The 20,276-nt window shown below is 40.3% G+C and overlaps 1 protein-coding gene across 2 annotated transcripts in view; it reads left to right on the top strand.

The window, feature by feature from the left end:
• Positions 1-16,900, top strand: part of LOC124003671 (chemokine-like protein TAFA-1) — a 281,503-nt gene extending 264,603 nt beyond the window's left edge. Inside the window, exons 4-6 of one of the 2 annotated variants that reach the window (XM_046312176.1) lie at positions 2,564-2,688; positions 5,299-5,389; positions 15,555-16,900. In XM_046312176.1, coding sequence (XP_046168132.1) covers positions 2,564-2,688; positions 5,299-5,325 — 152 coding nt within the window. In that variant the 3' untranslated portion in view covers positions 5,326-5,389; positions 15,555-16,900. Of the gene's footprint in view, positions 1-2,563; positions 2,689-5,298; positions 5,390-6,445; positions 7,206-15,554 lie in introns of those variants that run through there. The other variant, XM_046312175.1, reaches the window with a different exon arrangement.
• Positions 16,901-20,276: the final 3,376 nt, after the last annotated feature.

Here is a 20,276-nt window from a genome sequence, read left to right on the forward strand (position 1 = left end):
CTTTTGATTAAAAATAAGATTACTGCCTCTTCATGCAATGTTGCTATATTAAAACAAAATAATGATTAATCACTGTTTGGGCAGACATTATTGTCAACAGTGAGTTTCATTTCAGAAACGGTACAAAATGCTCTGAGCGAGGAAGAATGAAAAAACAATCATTTAGAAATATGTACGGGTCTTATCACCAGACTGTTCCCTTGAGGACCTTTTCACCATATTGAAGGGCTGTATTTTCCCTCATTGTGTTTGTGTCTGCGCCCGCGCCTGTGTGCCATATTGAAGGGCTGTATTTTCCCTCATTGTGTTTGTGTCTGCGCCTGCGCCTGTGTGCCATATTGAAGGGCTGTATTTTCCCTCATTGTGTTTGTGTCTGCGCCCGCGCCTGTGTGCCATATTGAAGGGCTGTATTTTCCCTCATTGTGTTTGTGTCTGCGCCCACGCCTGTGTACCATATTGTGTGTAGGGTTGCAAAGAGAAGGTATATTATTGGATACCTTCAAAGTTTACCAGTAAACTACCAGAATGTTGGTATCTTTCAAGGTTTTTATATACAGTTCCAGTCAAAAGTTTGAACAAATCTACTCATTCCCGGGTTATTCTTAATTTTACTATTTTCTACATTGGAGAATAATAGTGAAGACATCACAACTATGAAATAACACATATGGACACATGTAGTAACCAAAAAAGTGGTAAATAAATCCAAATATATTTTAGAGATTCTTCAAAGTATCCACTCCTTGCCTTGATGACAGCTTTGCACACTCTTGGCATTCTCTCAACCAGCTTCATGAGGTAGTCACCTGGAAAGCATTTCAATTAACAGGTGTGCCTTGTTAAAAGTTAATTTGTGGAATTTCTTACCTTCTTAATGTGTTTTAGCCAATCAGTTGTGCTGTAACATGGTAGGGGTGGTATACAGAATATATTTGGTAAAAGAACAAGTCCATATTATGGCAAGAACAGCTCAAATAAGCAAAGAGAAATGACAGTCCCTCATTACTTTAAGACATGAAGGTCAGTCAGTGCGGAACATTTCAAGAACATTGAAAAGTTCTTCAAGTGCTGTCGAAAAAAACATCAAGTGCTATGATGAAACTGGCTCTCATGAGGACCGCCACAGGAAAGGAAGACACAGAGTTACCTCTGCTGCAGAGGATAAGTTCATTAGAGTCACAAGCCTCAGAAATCGGCAATTAACTGCACCTCAGATTGCAGCCCAAATAAATGCTTCACAGAGTTCAGTTAGCAGCCACATCTCAACATCAACTGTTCAGAGGAGACTGCGAAAATCAGGCATTCATGGTTGAATTGCTGCAAAGAAACCACTACTACATGACACCAATAAGAAGAAGAGACTTGCTTGGGCCAAGAAACACGAGCAATGGACATTAGACCGGTGGAAATCTATCCTTTGGTCAGATGGGTCAAAATTTAAGATTTTTGGTTACAACCACCGTGTCTTTGTGAGGCGCAGAGTAGGTGAACGGATGATGTCCGCATGTGTGGTTCCCACCATTGAAGCATGGAGGAGGAGGTGTCAATATGCTTTGATGGTGACACCGTCAATGATGAAATTAGAATTCAAGGCACACTTAACAAGCATGGCTACCACAGCATTCTGCAGTGATACGCCATCCCATCTGGTTTGGGATGGCATGACCCAAAACACACCTCCAGGCTGTGTAAGGGCTATTTCACCAAGAAGGAGAGTGATGGAGTGTTACATCAGATGACCTGGCCCCCACAATCCACCGACCTCAACCAAATTGAGTGTTTGAGATGAGTCGGACCATAGAGTGAAGGGAAAGCAGCCTACAAGTGCTCAGCATATGTGGGAACTCCTTCAAGACTGTTGGAAAAGCATTCCAGGTGACTACCTCATGAAGCTGGTTGAGAGAATGCCAAGAGTGTGCAAAGCTGTTATGTTATTTCAAAAGTGTCTTCACTATTATTCTACAATGTAGAAAATAGTAAAAATACATAAAAAAACATTTAAATGAGTAGATGTGTCCAAACTTTTGACTGGTACTGTATGTAAACCATCAACTTAGTGTATACCATTGGTGTTTAGAATGAGGGTTTCGGCATGAAATATCCTTTCTATACAGTATATTTTTTACACACTATTTATTTGACTGTCAGTATGTTTTTTCCGTCAATGTTTTGGCGTCAAAATGGTGGCAGTTGTGAATAACATTGATAGTTGGAAGAGAAAATAATGCCATTGTTGGATAGATGCTTTTTTCATTAATTAGGTCATTTCCTCTTGAATGATATGGTCTATCTACTAGAAACTCATGGACAAAATGGACAAGGATAGAAAAAATGTATGCTATATATGAATAAAAATAATAAGTTATTCAAGTGTAAATTACCAAAGTTACGATACTGTAGATTGCCATAGATTTTCTGTTAATTACCCAAATTACTGAAGATTTTTTAATTATGGTAAACTAGTAGTAGCTTAACAACCCTAATTGTGTGTGACTGTGTATCTGTGCGTGATGACAGGGTGAACTCAGCCCTCTCTCTCTATGTGTCTCTCTCCCGCCGGCAGCGTCCATTGTGATTGGGAAGTGGTGGTGTGAGATGGAGCCCTGTCTGGAGGGAGAGGAGTGTAAGACTCTGCCTGATAACTCTGGATGGATGTGCTCCTCTGGGAACAAGATCAAGACCACAAGGGTGAGACTCTGCACTGGCACTAGAGTCACTCACTCAAACATTCACATGCACAAAAACAAACACACACACACACACACACACACACACACACACACACACACACACACACACACACACACACACACACACACACACACACACACACACACACACACACACACACACACACACACACACACACACACACACACACACACACACACACACACACAAGTTACTCTCACAATGGCTATAGATTTTGATAGATAAGCTATGTGAATCTGTTATTTAAGTGAGACGTGGTGAGGAGGCCTCACTTAACTACAACCTTTAGAAAATAACCTATCAGGCGGTAACTAGAACCTGATTGACCATAGTTGGACAAGACACTTCTGATGGAAATGATTTAGTACATCTACTGATATACTGTGGTAGGATCTCATCTGCTGTCCCATTACTCTAATTTGGGTAATCATCTCCTGTTATTTGATATAAAATACATATATTTTCAAACTCAAACAGAAATAAAGCATGCACTAGACACATGACATACACTACATTACCAAAAGTATCTGGACACCTGCTCGTGGAACATCTCATTTAAAAATCATAGGCATTACTATGGAGTTTATCCACTCTTTGCTGCTATAACAGCCTCCACTCTTCTGGGGAAGCTTTCCACTAGATGTTGGAACATTGGTGCGTGGACTTGCTTCCATTCAGCCACAAACGCATTAGTGAGGTCGGGCACTGATGTCGGCATTCCAATTCATCCCAAAGGTGTTCGATGGGGTTGAGGTCAGGGCTCTGTGCAGGCTAGTCAAGTTCTTCCACAACTATCTCAACCAACAATTTCTGTATGGACCTCGCTTTGTGAACGGGGGCATTGTCATGCTGAAACAGGAAAGGGCCTTCCCCAAACCGTTGCCATAACGTTGGAAGCACAGAATCGTTTAGAATGTCATTGTATGTTATAGCGTAAAGATTTCCCTAACTTAGGGGCCTAGCCCGAACCATAGAAAACAGCCCCATTTTTCCTCCTCCACCAAACTTTAAACCTGGCAATATGCATTGGGTCAGGTCGTGTTTTCCTGGCATGTGCCAAACCCAGATTCATCCATCAGACTGCCAGTTGGTAAAGCGTGATTCATCACTCCAGAGAACGTGTTTCCACTGCTCCAGAGTCCAATGGCAGTGAGCTCTACACCACTACAGCCGTCGCTTAGCACTGTGCATGGTGATCAGATGAGTTTTACACGCTACACACTTCAGCACTTGGCGGTTCCGTTTTTGTGTGAGCTACCATTTCACAGCTGAGTCGTTGTTGCTCCTAGACATTTCCACTTCACAATAACAGCACTTACAGTTGACTGGGGCAGCTCTAGCAGGGCAAACATTTGACAAACTGACTTGTTGGAAAGTTGGAATCCTATGACGGTGCTACGTTGAAAGTCACTGAACTCTTCAAGGTCAATCTACTGCCAATGTTTGTAGATGGAGATTTTATACACCTGTCAGCAACAGGGGTGACTGAAATAGCCAAATCTACTCATTTCAAAGGGTGTCCACATACTTTTGTATTTTCTTGTGTTTCTTTGTCATGAGGTGGGTTTTAATGTGCCAGAAAAGTGTAAGCAAAGCAGTGAGAAACATCCTGGTTTTGCCTGAGGGTTAATCTCTTTAGAAATATAAACTTAGCTAAGAGCAAGTACTGTATATTTCCACTGCCAGGCAGTTTATAAAAAACATGATGACAAATCCACCATGAGAAAGGAAAATAATAAAAGGAATAATGTCCCTGAAGCAAAGCCCATCTAACACTCCGTGACAGGTTGATCGGCAGATTTGGATTCATTCGATTGACTCCCCAGACCGAGTGCTGCCTCCCCCTTCTCTTAGTGATTTGTAACCATGACTTTGAATAGAAACAGAGACTAATGTGATTGCAGTGAAAGGAACAGCTAGGGCAGGTTAGACCACACAGAGCTTTTCAAGGTTGTCCCGCATGCTTATACAGTACACAGTCTATACTACTTGACTATTCCAAGCCCCCACCCTTAAAGTGAAAAGAAGTTGACCGGATGGTACGATTTTGCCAGCCTGTCAAGGTAAGCGCTCTGATACAGTACAAAGCCAACTTTAAGAATGCATCTCTGAATGCATTCTTTGGACAAAAAAGTGAAAAGTGTTTCATAAGTTTTATGTAACCTTCGAGGAACCTTCTTGTTGCCAAGGATATTTCCTGAATCAGTGGTTCACAAACCTCTCATTGGGGACCCCCAGTTGTTCCATGTATTTGATCAATTCCAGAGCTAGCACACCTGATTCAACTTGTGTACTAATCATCAAGGTGAATCAGGTGAGTATGTGAATCAGGTGAGCTAGTTCAGGGCTACAACAACATTGTGACATGTCTGGGGGTCCCAGAGGAGAAGTTTGAGAACGGCTCTCCTAAATACTCTTCATAGGAATCAGTTAGTATGTGCAGTACTGAGAAGTGATCTAGACTCATATCAGTGAATAGGAGTGGATCCTGTTTGGTACATTAGGGTAAGAAAGGCAAAGTCTCTACTAAAGTTTTTTTCTCCTAAATATACACGTCAACATTTTCTCTTGACCCTCTCTTTGCAGAACACTGCGCCATACTCACCTTTTTAGCTCTGGAAGCAAAATGCAGAGGATGCTTCAACAGAAACTGAGCTGCATTCTTGCTTCTGTAAAGGTTAGTCTCTCTCCAGCTCTTCTTCATGTGCACTTCACTTCAAACACAACTATGGGAGAGGGACTGACTGACTCATGTTCACTGATTTCTCATTAACCCACATACTCAGGGAAAATAATCAAGTGTGTGTGTTTACATGCTGTGCATGAGTAGGCAGGCTTGACACAAATACGCTGCACTCTCCCTCCCACTCAAGACTGCAAATTACAGTATAACACATGCAACAATTGCAACACAAGTAAATCAAAATCAGGTTTGTCAATAAATAAAAAAATCAATTATCTAAGAAATAAAAATACGGATCAGTGTGTAATAGTAGGACCAGTCCCTCTGTCTCGTCCATTCACTCATTTTGTTTCATGTCCTGTTTTGCTACTGGGCACTGTGTGAATTAGATTACAGTGCATAGTCCTAGTCTGCCATCCCCAATCTGATGTGTTGATTATGGACGTGTGTGTGTGTGTGTGTGTGTGTGTGTGTGTGTGTGTGTGTGTGTGTGTGTGTGTGTGTGTGTGTGTGTGTGTGTGTGTGTGTGTGTGTGTGTGTGTGTGTGTGTGTGTGTGTGTGTGTGTGTGTGTGCGTGTTTTTGTGTGTGTGTATGCATGCACATGTGTGTTTTCTTGGGTGCCGCTCTTGTTGTGTGGGTTCTTATCATCAGGGTGCTTTATGTCCTGATCTGCCTCTGGTGGGGGGGTGGGGGGGGGGGCAGCTATCAGTGGACAGCATAGACAATAGACAACATAAAAGGGTTTTATTCTCTCTCTGCATTTCTCTGGTTTAATCAACATCTTTCATTCTTTCTGCATTGAGGGCAGCTAACCTCATCTGTATTTGTTCTGATACACACCACTAAATCCTTTTTAAATTTTAATTTCACCTGCAGGGTTTAATTTCTCTCTTAACATTCTCAGTGAAATGTGATCAGGCACACATACACACCAACTCATACACATAAATACAGCAGCTTACAATTTTTTAATTGGCATGAAAATAAGACACTGCCAAAGTGAGTGTCTGATACCCTTGTTTTTTGTCTTTTTTCTTTCTGTCTTTCAGAGAGGGAGCCCTGCTTGCCTGTTCTGTATCAGCATCAGACAAGGCAGGCCATTTGTATGAGGAAGTCACAGTGAAGGGAAGTGGGGAGAGACCCCACCAAAACACAAGCCCAGCATAGAGCCACATTACCTGCTCCACTGGCTAAATAGATCAATCCATTTCTGCTCCCACCATACAATTATGTTGTTGACAATTACAAGTAAAAGGGAGAGAACAAAAGAAAGTGAAATGATAAATCTCATCATTCTGCCTACCTGCCCCTTTTGTTAAAATTATCTAGTTATTAGAAGCTTTCAATATTATCAAGAATCCCTACCAGACCAGATAGTTATAAGTCTATTAGCCCAGGACTTTGGGAGTTTCCGAGCTGTTGCCTCAGTATTCAGATTCAGTATTTACATTGCTGTTTCAAGAGCCACATGTTGTCTATTAGAAGTAACAGAAGGCACCTTTTCGAGCCAGTCACAACAGCAGGATACATCCCATCTGGGAGGCTTGATCAGAGCAAAGTTACCTGCCAGCAGATGCATTACCATCAAATGTGTTGAATCAGAGAAATCATAAAACAATCAATCGAAAACACTCCACACAAGTAATGATCATCACCAAGCACTCATGTTTTCCACGTCCCATATTTGTTTGGTAACACTTTACATGAACTATCCATCCACATGGTTCATGTAATGTGAACGGTATTACTTTCCTCTACTCTTTTTGTTCTATACCCATTGTCAATGTCACATTAAATTGATCTTGATATATGTTGTTGTTGTCTGGAGTTTTCTGTTCCGTCTGGGTGTTTCATTGCTTTTCAAAGAAGTTGCAAATGGAGTAGAAGTGTTCAGCACTTAACGAAAAACAGAAGGAGAGAGAATGTCTAAATTATTTCGCTAAGGCAATTGTCCTTGGCTCTTTTTACTTACTGAGGTCTGAGTAAATTGCATTTTAATGTGGCTAGTAAATTAGAATGCAGAGTGCTTAGTTTCTAACAGGAAAAAAAGCAATAGTTTGAAAATCCTTCTCCAATCCATCCCTACCTGCTGCTGCTCTGCTCATTTCCACAGAAGGGGACGGAACAGATGACAGCTGAAATGACAGCATTTGCATATAGTTTCCTGTGTTGAGTGTAACAAACCTCTGTGGGATTGGGTCTGTCTCTCTTCTGTCTCTCTGTGGGAGATGCAGACGTAATGACAACCTGCTTCTGCTCTGGTTATTTTAGAGGTCACTCTGCTGGAACACGGCGCCATTTTGCATCTTGTTGGTTGATAGAGATGATGCAAATGCTGGACCTACTAGGCCTTAACGATTAGCTTTCTAACAAGAGGGGCTGGTTCTATACAGAAGGAAGATGGAGAGAACACATGGGACGTTCTACTCTCTAATGGGTTCCTCTGCTGTCCCCATAGGAGAACCCTTTTTTGTTCCAGGTAGAGCTCTTTTTTTGTTCCAGGTAGAGCCCTCTGTAGAAGCCAAAAGGGTTCATTCTACCTGCAACCAAAAAGGGTTCTCCAATTGAGAAAGCCGAAGAAGACTTTTTAAGGTTCTAGATAGCATCCTTTTTTCTGAGAGTGGTAAAGAGAAAAGAGTCAAACTACATTTGAATGGACATGATCGAGGCTTCATGGTACAGTAAGTCAGGCTTTCCTTTATGGTTGTGAAAAGGATATATATTTTTTTTACCTTTATTTAACTAGGCAAATCAGTTATGAACAAATTCTTATTTTCAATGACGGCCTAGGAACCGTGGGTTAACTGCCTGTTCAGGGGACGACAGATTTGTACCTTGTCAGCTCAGGGGTTTGAACTTGCAAGCTTCTGGTTTCTAGTCCAACACTCTAACCACTAGGCTACCCTGCCAACCCTATATCACTCCAAACTTTGAAAAAAGGTAACAGATCAGTAGATCAGCACAGGACCACTTACAGTACAACATGAGCAGTCTGACCTGTGAGAGAGAAAAGTTATCAAACTCCACATCATTTCACCATCCACTCCCTCTATCTCCAAATTACTACACAGACCTGTCAGTATGAGCTGTGCCCAGGGGCCCAAGGGGTCCCCCAGGGTCCTGTGCCTTGTCTCAATCACACACACAGCTGGCTGCCAATAGCAGAGACCAGTGCATGGAAATGCTAGTGTGAGCAGTATGAGGGAGAAACCAGAACCACTGGGTTTGGGTTTTTAACTAGCCCCACAATGTGCAAGGTACCCTGTTCTCTGTCTTCATTTCTGGTTCTTACACAGGATTTAGGAAAACACCAGAGAGCGTCACAGTTTTAATTAGATAGATTGCTGTGAATGTTGTTCTGTAAATTAGCATTTGAAGAAATACCAAATATATCACTTTTGTTAGGAGACATTAACTTTTAGATTATATATTGAGGCATACTGTCAACCTTAGAAAACATGGTGTGGGTATAACCAAGAAAAGACAAAAGGCATGCAGTAAGTAAAGTTTGTGTAGTCTATTTCATGAATGTATTGACAACTTTGTTCAGCCTTGGGACTAAAAAGCCAAGTCTTCAATAGCTGTCTGAGGCCTGCGCAATGTGCCATTGTAATCCAGCCAGATTCACTACTGACATTAAATAAGAGTTGTTGAACTAAAATCAAAAGGAAGACGGTCAGGCTTATATCCCTTTTAGCGGGACCAAAGTCCTTTCACTGGGCTCAGACAGACAGATTGAAATCCTTGTGAGGTGATTGGCTGGTTCTGTTAGAGGAAGCACAGGCTGTTCCAGGACATTGATCGTGGGCAAAGCAGTGTGAAATAACAGGCCAAAATATACCACAGTGATGTTACTCAGAGCAGATATACACACAATGGAAACACACCAAGGTTTTTTTGCACTGAAACTCCGCTATCCTATGGATGAGAATGTACCTCAGTTTCAATGTTGTTTACGCTCACAAAATATGTAGGTTTTTTAGCAATAACCAACACAATCTTACACTCAATTTGTGCAAATGTGTACAAAAAGTATTTCAGCAGATTTTGTGCATTTTTGTTTGGCTAAAAAAATACAGACATTGTTGTGCGACTTCATTCACAGGAAAACATATTTATTTGGGGAAAACTTCAGAAACAACCATTGCTCTAATAAAGTTATTAGAGTAATGCATGATGGGCTATGTTGTCCTACACTGCCACATTTATTTATATATTGTTAATCAACCAGGTTGTCACCAAAGTAATTATAATATAATAGTAGCCTTACATTGTTTTGTTTTTTATTAATGCCAATACTGTTTTCTATGCTTGTTTTCACTTAATGCTTTGAGATCCTGGTTCACTTGTAGTCAGAAAGGCCCCTTTTCCATGTAGGCAACAGTAGGCCTACACCATTTTCTTCATTTCACATTTCATGAAGCCAACATTACACAATTTTCTTCATAATGCTTTTAATACAAGGCTTCACTACATTACATACTTTCTTTCAAAATGCTTTTTGTTCAAGGCTATGTCGAATTTTATTGGGGTTGCCAGGTTGGTTAAAAAAATGGTGGTATTGATTGGGGAATGGGGATACATTTTATAATGGTAAATTATAATACACACCATAATACACCCACACGCACAGCAACCCTTATACACATATACACACACTCTGTTTGTACTCATGTTATAGCCAACTCTTGACTTTTGTATGAATTATTTCTAATAAAGTGTTTGTATATAGTATATAAGATAATGTATTCATTATTTTGTAGTTTGCATGTTTCAGTAATGATGAACATGGTTAAATAGTTATAAATCTCTGCTTGATCTAGCTTTTGGTATATTTGGCATTTTTATACATATTCTGTATTTCCACTGAAGAAAGCAATAATTCATCAACACTACTGTAAATAAATGGGCACTACCTTTTATAAAATGGAAATTGCTCTCCGTAAATAAATGGTGAGAAATGCTCATTCTGAAGCTATTCGGCTATGGGTTTCACATAATAATGATACAAGTTATATCACCTTAAAAAGGGTTTATTTCAACCTATGTGGTATAAGATGTTAGGAATAGTGGCATAGGAGAGTCTGAAATGAATTAAATACCCTAACCAAGCTATGTTCAATGTCAACTGCAATTTCCTGTGAAAAATGTTCATTGTGAAGCAATTCGGCTATGGGTTTCACAGCCCTATAATAATGATACAAGTTATATCACCTTAAAAGTTATTTATTTACAACCTCCGGGGTATAAGTTATGTAGGCGCGTCTGACATATAACCCCTAACTTGAGTGAAGTCTTCGCCAGTGAGAACCAAGAGGGGCCGAGCTTCGTCCTTTATGACTTGGAAAAGCGTTGATTCTAGGCCAATCCTACATCCATCTCATTAGATGAGAACAGTATGGATAAAAAATAATAGTTGTGTTATTTTGCTTAACACACTTCCATTATTTGTCTACCCATGTGATGTGGATCATTGTCATGTTATTAGATGTATAAGCTTCAGTAACAAAAGAACACGATGGTTGTAATAACACTTTAAACAGGTCTACATAAATGTGTAGAATGTCTTTGTTTATTTTATTTTATTTTTATTTTTTTTCACCTTTATTTAACTAGGTAGGCTAGTTGAGAACAGGTTCTCATTTGCAACTGCGACCTGGCCAAGATAAAGCATAGCAGTGTGAACAGACAACACAGAGTTACACATGGAGTAAACAATTAACAAGTCAATAACACAGAGAAAAAAGGGGAGTCTATATACAATGTGTGCAAAAGGCATGAGGAGGTAGGCGAATAATTACAATATTGCAGATTATCACTGGAGTGATAAATGATCAGATGATCATGTACAGGTAGAGATATTGGTGTGCAAAAGAGCAGAAAAGTAAATAAATAAAAACTGTGGGGATGAGGTAGGTGAAAATGGGTGTGCTATTTACCAATAGATTATGTACAGCTGCAGCGATCGGTTAGCTGCTCAGCTAGCTGATGTTTGAAGTTGGTGAGGGAGATAAAAGTCTCCAACTTCAGCGATTTTTGCAATTCGTTCCAGTCACAGGCAGCAGAGTACTGGAACGAAAGGCGGCCGAATGAGTTGTTGGCTTTAGGGATGATCAGTGAGATACACCTGCTGGAACGCGTGCTACGGATGGGTGTTGCCATCGTGACCAGTGAGCTGAGATAAGGAGGAGCTTTGCCTAGCATGGCCTTGTAGATGACCTGAAGCCAGTGGGTCTGGCGACGAATATGTAGCGAGGGCCAGCCGACTAGAGCATACAAGTCGCAGTGGTGGGTAGTATAAGGTGCTTTAGTGTCAAAACGGATGGCACTGTGATAAACTGCATCCAGTTTGCTGAGTAGAGTGTTGGAGGCAATTTTGTAGATGACCTCACCGAAGTCGAGGATCGGTAGGATAGTCAGTTTTACTAGGGTAAGCTTGGCAGCGTGAGTGAAGGAGGCTTTGTTGCGGAATAGAAAGCCGATTCTTGATTTGATTTTTAATTGGAGATGTTTGATATGGGTCTGGAAGGAGAGTTTGCAGTCTAGCCAGACACCTAGGTACTTATAGGTGTCCACATATTCAAGGTCGGAACCATCCAGTGTGGTGATGCTAGTCGGGCATGCGGGTGCAGGCAGCGATCGGTTGAAAAGCATGCATTTGGTTTTACTAGCGTTTAAGAGCAGTTGGAGGCCACGGAAGGAGTGTTGTATGGCATTGAAGCTCGATTGGAGGTTAGATAGCACAGTGTCCAATGACGGGCCGAAAGTGTATACAATGGTGTCGTCTGCGTAGAGGTGGATCAGGCAATCACCCGCAGCAAGAGCAACATCATTGATTGAGGTCCACACTAGTAAGTTAATTTATTTAAAATAGACATTCACAGAGGATTTTCTTCTGATTAACTGGTAAGGGCATAGCACTTTCCATTCAGCTTCAGGCAACTTTGATGTAAGGCTTGATCACACCTGTAGTGACTACTTCTATCCGTCATGCCCATTGCTGCTTATCCATTGTTCACTAGATATACCCAACACAATGTGGAAAAACAGAATGCTTCCCACCACTAGATCACATAACTAGACGTGAGCTGGATGTGATCCTAACGCAGCCACCAATCTAGCAGAAGAAAGTGAAAGCTGCAACAGGGACTTTAACCAGGGCTCATATATAGCGAGGTGAGCTCCAACAGCCATTGCCATTAAATCCTGGTAGGCCTCTGAGCAGAGGCAGTAAACCTACAATGCTGACATATGCCTTGTTACAATAGCCTGCGTACATAACATGATTGACACAACCATAACAATTATAATGAAACAGCCTTGGAAGTGCCATAAGTGTAAGCCAACATAATTAACTATTTTACATGAACCTGTTTAACTGCATTGATATTACTTAATTTATCGTAGTCCAGACTCTTTATAGTTGCAAATACCATGAAGTTGGTTTCCCCACATTTATTTGTGAATTACTTCCCATCATGAATAAATGGATGGTTACAATGTTTCTCGTACAGATCGTAAATCTAAGGGTGGTGGTGTTGCTATATGTGTAAAAGACAAATTCTTGATGGTCGTTCTGACTTCTGTTACTAAACCTAAGCAATTTGAATATCTGTCTTTGAACCAAAACCTTGGCTCATCACTAAATATTGTTGTATATTGTTGTTATATACCTCCATCTGCACTGTTGGCTCTCTGGATTGTATTTTCAAATTGTTATCACAGAATGTCAATTCTGAGTTTGTCCTGATGGGTGATCTGAATCAGGATTGGCTAACACCTCGCTCTGATCAACTTAAAATGCTGTGCAATACCTGTAATCTCACTCAGATTGTCAACAGTGTAACTAGGTTGAATATAAAATATCCTCTGAAATCCTCTTTGATTGATTTGATCTTAACCAATACTCCTCATCATTTGAATGCTTCTGGTATTTTTGCAAACGACATAAGTGATCACTGTGCGAGAGGTGGTAAAATTCCTAAGAAATCTCCACGTGTTATTACGAAAAGAAACTGGAAGCGGTTTGATATTCAAGGTTTTTTACATGATGTATCTAGCATTGAATGGAATAGAATGGAATTAATCCCTGATGTTGAACGAGCCTTTTCTTACTTCCACAACACATTCCAGGATGTATGCAATAGTCATGCCCCTTTTAAAAAGTACAGGATTAAGGGCAGAGAGAACCCTTGGTTTACTAAGGAACTTACAAAAATCATAAGGGAACGAAATGGTTAGCAGATGTTAATGCGAGTTTAGCGAAATGCTGAATACCTGAAATCTACTTCACAAAATGTAAATAATCCACCCAAATTTTGGCAAGTAGGGAAAGGTTTGGAGTGCAGAAAAGATACACAGCTTCCTAAACAATTGTTGGTCGACACACATTCTGAAATCCTTGAACCAGCATTTTTTAGATGCAGGCAGTTTATTTGAAAAGGTCAAAGTTATAATTGAGCCCCCTATGAATTTACCTGACACCCCTGTGCACTCCTTCACCAAGTTCTCCTTTTAATCCTTCTCTGTTTCAGAAGTGTGTAAAGCTTTGAAAGAAATGTATTTTAAAAATCCCCTGGCCCTGATGAACTAGACCCCCGCCTCCTACACCTAGCCGCAGACATCATTGCTCCCCCTTAACATGTATTTTTACCTTACGCTTGATGTTAAGGAAATCCCCAAGTTATGGAAATCTGCTTTTGTACTGCCTCTCCTGAAAGGTGGAGATCCCTCGCTACTTGACAACTATCGACCCATATCAAAATTGTCTGTACTATCAAAGGTACTGGAGTCCTTAGTTAGTAGGCAGCTAAAGACCTACTTCCAAGAAAACAACATCTTAAATGGAATGCAATCAGGTTTTAGGTCTGGCCACAGCACTGCCACTACCCTGAGAGCACTTGATTCAGTGTATCATGCAGCCCTCAGGTTCGTTACAAATCGGAAACGTCTAACATATCATTGTGATCTCTACAGCACTGTTGGCTGGTCGTCATTGACCTTGCGTAGGCTTAAACACTGGTATACACTGATTTATAAGGCCATAATGGGTAAAACGCCATTTATCTCTGTTCTTTTTTAGTCAGGTCAGTAAACAAACATCAATTACGGTCCCTTTCTGATTTGCTTCTGACAGTACCAAAAATGAGAACAGGTCATGGTAGAAATAGTTTTAGTTACTTAGCACTGTGGTCCTGGAATTCTCTCCTGAACATTTTAAAATGTGATGATCTAGTTTCGTTGGTGGAGTTTAAACACTTGATCGATGTATATATCATAGAAGAGTGTAATTGTTTTTCGGCCAGCTGTGTTTAGTCAAGATGTTTGTGTTTTCAATGTAATATGTAATTGTTGTACTGTATGTGTGTTTATAGTTTTGTTTAATGTTGTGTTAGTGTATGTAAGTTGTTTTGTCTGAAACGTTGTTCCCCCTGCTGCTATTGGACCAGGTCTCTCTTGGAAAAGAGATATTATCTCAATGAGAAAAAAAACTATAAATAAAGGTAAAATAAATAAATACATATTTTTTAAACGTATCCCCATTCCCCAATCAAATACCTTCGTTGATACAAAAAAAACTGTATAAATAAAGGTTAAAAAAAATACATATTTTTTAAATGTATCCTCATTCCCCAATCAAATACCTTCGTTGATACAAAAAAACGGACAAATACAGCTTTGTACTTCAATCTAGCAACCCTCATAAAATCCAACATAGCACCAGTATCCCAAAGTATTAACTGAAAACAAGCATAGAAAACAACATTGGGACTAGTAAAAATAAAATAAGGCTACGTAAGAATAAATAAATGTGGGACACAATTACATTTTTTCCTATGAATGAAGTCGCACAAAAATGTGTCATTTCCTACAAGTTAAGTCGCAAATTTCTTTTATAGTCTCACACGAATTAAACCACAAACCAAAATGCATGCCATCTGCTGAAACACTTATTGTACATATTTGCACAAACTGAGTGTGAGATTGTGTTGCAAAAACAGCAGAGGAGAGGTGAGAGAGATGGGCTGTACAAAGCCTCTCAGTTCAAAAGACACGTGGAATGGAGAAATTCATCTGGGTGTAATCCTCACACGTCTCTATGCCTGTGTTCTATCTAAGTGTATGTGTTTCTCTTCTTCTCTTCCCTGTGTGTTTCAGATTCATCCTAGGACCTAACAAAGAGTTCCCTCGCAGGCTCCCAGCCAGGATCCCCTCCCTCCAAATGGACTAAAACCATTACATCAACGACGACTGACTGGATTACCTGTGACCGCAAAAAGGATATCCTCTGAAATAAAACAGCTTTGCTAGCGTGGTGCCAAGGGTTTTAGACCAGACTAATCCCCTTTTTGATCAATGAGCCTCACGTCGGTGTTACTCTACGAGAACAACCATGGCCAATTTCCCAAATACTCTTTTTTTCTCCCCTTCAAAACGAAAACAGCTTAGCCGGGGTTATTTAGATGTTGTAAAAACGTTATTTGAAAACACTAACGCCTCCCCAAAGGTAAACTGGATGATCCTCACTGAGACTCAGTGCTACTGAGCAGGGGATCCTACAGGATCAGTGGCACATTGGAGGGACATTATGTGGGGATTGCTTTTACCTATTTCATCATCCTTGTCAACGGCATCCATCTTAGAAGCGACATCTCAGCATGCCAGCTTTCCTGTTACTGTGTGGAGCCTGGGCAGTGACCCTGACTGCTGTTCACTCTGCCTACGCAACACAATGCCGCAGGAACAACAACGAGCGCTGAGTAAACAGACACTGAGAGGTCACAGGGGTCAACCCGGGGGCCCACAGTCACTGTCCATGATTGACATGTCAGTCAGAAGTCTTCTTTGTTGGCATGCTCTATCTAATTCATTGGAGCTTTTTCTTTGTACGTAAGATGCTTTGTGTATATATACATATATAAATACCGTACATATAAAAAGACTATGTGGGCTCCCTCATACAGTGAAACAAAATATTCTGCACGGAGATCCTTTTGTTGGATTCTTCATTTCTGTCCCTGATTATGAAGTACAGTGAATTCCTAGTCAAAGGTAGTGGTTGAATCTCCTCTCTGTGTATAGGACTGTTTACAGTGTTTGCTTGTATTGAGAATCTCTGGAATAGCCTTACCGGATCATCACGAGAAAGTATTGGTCTTATTCACCATTCAGTGATGTACTTGGAAGATAGGAATCTCTTTAGCTTCTGTAAAGATGATAAAAACACTGTACAGAACTGTCTAACAAAACAAACTATAATCAACAGCGACCCACGTCCTCTTTTCTGTGCTAAATTAGAGATAACAGTGCAACTGGGCCCAGTATCTGAGAGTTAACGCCTGTTCTTATTTCATTCCTGTGTCTGCTATGGAGAATGAGTGTGGACATGGCTGTCAATCAATCAAATGTATTTATGAAGCCCTTTTTACATCAGCCAATGTCACAAGTTCTATACAGAAACCCAGCCTAAAACCCCAAACAGCAAGCAATGCAGATGTATAAGGTGAGCCTAGTGGTTAGAGCATTGGGCCAGTAACCGAAATGTTGCTAGATAAATTCCCCAAGCTGACAAGGTAAAAATCTGTTGTTCTGCCCCTGAACAAGGCAGTTAACCCACTGTTCTTAACTGAATTGCCTAGTTAAATAAAGTCTAAAAAAAATAAGCATGGTGGCTAGGAAGAAACCTAGAGAGGAACTAGGCTCTGAGGGGTGGCCAGTCCTCTTCTGGCTGTGCCAGGTAGAGATTATAACAGCACATGGCCAAGATGTTCAAACGTTCATAGATGACCAGCAGGGTTGTTGTGTGTAGATTCCACACTGACACAGTAGGCAGGTTTCCATTGACCCAGGTTTATCTGACAAAAGCAATGTCTCACAAAAAAGCATTGCAACATTTGTAATGGCAGACGTAGGAGACATATTCTAAAGATCAAATACATTTTTATCAGTTCGACAGTGTCCTTACTGCAACAAATGATGATGGAAACTGTGTTTTTTGAATAAAATATAATTGCTGAATAATTTTGAAGGTACGCACGTGATGTTGTCGTTTAACTATAAAACTTCACTCCACATTTAATTGTAAATGCCTACTGCTTGCAAAATCCATTTATTCAACTAGAAAAATAATGTTTCTCTGCAAGACAAAGATTGTCTTGACTTCCAATAACGCCTGCATTGCTTTACATTACAATTTGAAGTTTCACCATCAAATTGTTTCAGGTCTCTACTAGGTCTACATGACTACAATGGCAGGGACTGTGGCGATAAGTAGGCATGAGAATTATTAGAATATGGCAAATATTAGTCATTTCTTGCATTCTATTCATGCTCGCTTTTTACTGGCTACCTCCCGTAACCTCATTATGTCCAGCTGTTTTTTTCCACATGGCAGTACACTGGAAACGCACTGTGGCATGCAATTGTCGCATCTATAGTACTTTCTATGCGAACATTCTAAATGTCGACAAAAATGTACTGGACAAGTTAAGGGAATCCTAGCTACTGAAAGCCTTTCCAATTGAGATATTGAAAAAGAGATTGAGAAAGTATTAGCCACATTCAACAGACATGCAGTAACCCAATTAGATATACATACAGCCTTATCAGAATTAAAGCAATTTTCTATACTGAATTGCCTGTTTCATTTTCCTAAATGTTTACTGTTTTAATGTAGATTTTCTGTCTTAATATGTGGTGCGTACATTCATAAGTTCCTTTAAGTTCCATCTATATTATGAACAGATATGTGCTCTACCATTCGTCTGAGTGAACAACACGTCAACAAAACCAGTCATGACTGGTGGATGCATACAAACAGACATGCTCACACACACACACACACACACACACACACACACACACACACACACACACACACACACACACACACACACACACACACACACACACACACACACACACACACACACACACACACACACACACACACACACACACACACACACACACACACACACACACACACACACACATTCATCTCTGATTGTTCATTTACAAAACACCCTTGGTGCTTTGATCAAAATAAAATAATTGATCAAAATAGCACATCCAATAAATGTATGCAATTAGAATAAAGATTTCCAATATCTTTCCAGGGAAAATACCTGATGATTTTTAATATCAACCCCTCCCCACTCCACCAGCTATAACTGTTGATGCAGAGTTGTCTGATCGCCCTACAGACACACTTGTGTATATTTGTCATTTAGAAATGCATCCTTTTTTGTGCCATTTGGTTCCTCACTGAACAGTCACAGAAGGTATTAAACCGACAGACACATCAATCTCCCTGCGGTATTGTCAGAACCACACAGTCGGATACAGATGTAGGATCTTAATTTGAACCAGTTTGCTACAGCAGGAAAATAATCCTGCAGAACCAGGAAATTTGAACTATTATGTGGATTATAATTAATGAAAACATTTTGTTGGGGCTGATATATTTTGCATTAGAGCAAATCAAGTCTGACCTTTTGAAGTGAAAATTAGGAACATTAGAACCCTTTTAAAACCTTGAATACACTACAAGTTTGCGTTTCATGATGTGCAGTTAAAATTCCCAACATTAAAATCCTACATTTGTATACAGAGAGAGATCCAGAGAGAGAGAGGGAATGTGTGTTGTCTTCCTCAATGAGCCGTTCCCATTCCCCTCTTTGTTTGTTTCATATCTAATAGGATTCGGAGCGTCCCGTAGTCTCACTGTGTCTGTACAGAACAACAGGACTGCGCGTGTGTGTGGCAGTATGTGTGTAGAGAGAGGAGCGAGAGAATCCAGTTTATACATTTTATGAAAAAAAGATATGGCACTGTGAAGATTATCTTTAAATGTATGAGGATGGACAAATGTTTTTTCTCTCTCCGTGTTTATGCTGCTTCTAAAGTAGATTGTGTTTAAAGGGTGCTCTGGGATGTGCTGGAAGAGAAGAGATACCGTTCCTTCTTCCCTCTCTTTTATTCACTCCACTCCTGTGCAGAGATGACGGGGTCATGCTGTGGAGAGAGGTCCTGCTCCATTTAGGTGGAGTAGAGCAGAACACACCCTACACAGATAACAGACCTTGCTTCTCTCCGTCTCCACCTTATTATGACTATTTCACAGGAGACACATTGGTAACACTTTATTTCTAGTGTAGGTGCTCTATAGACTATCAGTAACATTTCAACTATCTACTAACACTAGCTCTAACCCTAACCTTAACCCATCTCCTAACCCTAAACTGAACCTTTACCCTAACTCTTACTCTAAACCTTACCCTAACTGTAACCTTAACAAGCAGTTGCTTATCAACAGATTGTTTGTTGATAGTATGACAGATGGAAAATCCGAACTATCCAAATAAAATGTGACCCACATATCAATCACCAGCACATCAATCTCTGTACACTGGTTAATCAAGTGGTTGGTTAATCAACTACACTGGCTAATCAAGTGGTTGGTTAATCAACTACACTGGCTAATCAAGTGGTTGGTTAATCAACTACACTGGCTAATCAAGTGGTTGGTTAATCAACTACACTGGCTAATCAAGTGGTTGGTTAATCAACTACACTGGCTAATCAAGTGGTTGGTTAATCAACTACACTGGCTAATCAAGTGGTTGGTTAATCAACTACACTGGCTAATCAAGTGGTTGGTTAATCAACTACACTGGCTAATCAAGTGGTTGGTTAATCAACTACACTGGCTAATCAAGTGGTTGGTTAATCAACTACACTGGCTAATCAAGTGGTTGGTTAATCAACTACACTGGTTAATCAAGTGGTTGGTTAATCAACTACACTGGCTAATCAAGTGGTTGGTTAATCAACTACACTGGCTAATCAAGTGGTTGGTTAATCAACTACACTGGCTAA

Source organism: Oncorhynchus gorbuscha, linkage group LG18 (genome assembly GCF_021184085.1).
Source record: "Oncorhynchus gorbuscha isolate QuinsamMale2020 ecotype Even-year linkage group LG18, OgorEven_v1.0, whole genome shotgun sequence".
NCBI lineage: Eukaryota > Metazoa > Chordata > Actinopteri > Salmoniformes > Salmonidae > Oncorhynchus > Oncorhynchus gorbuscha.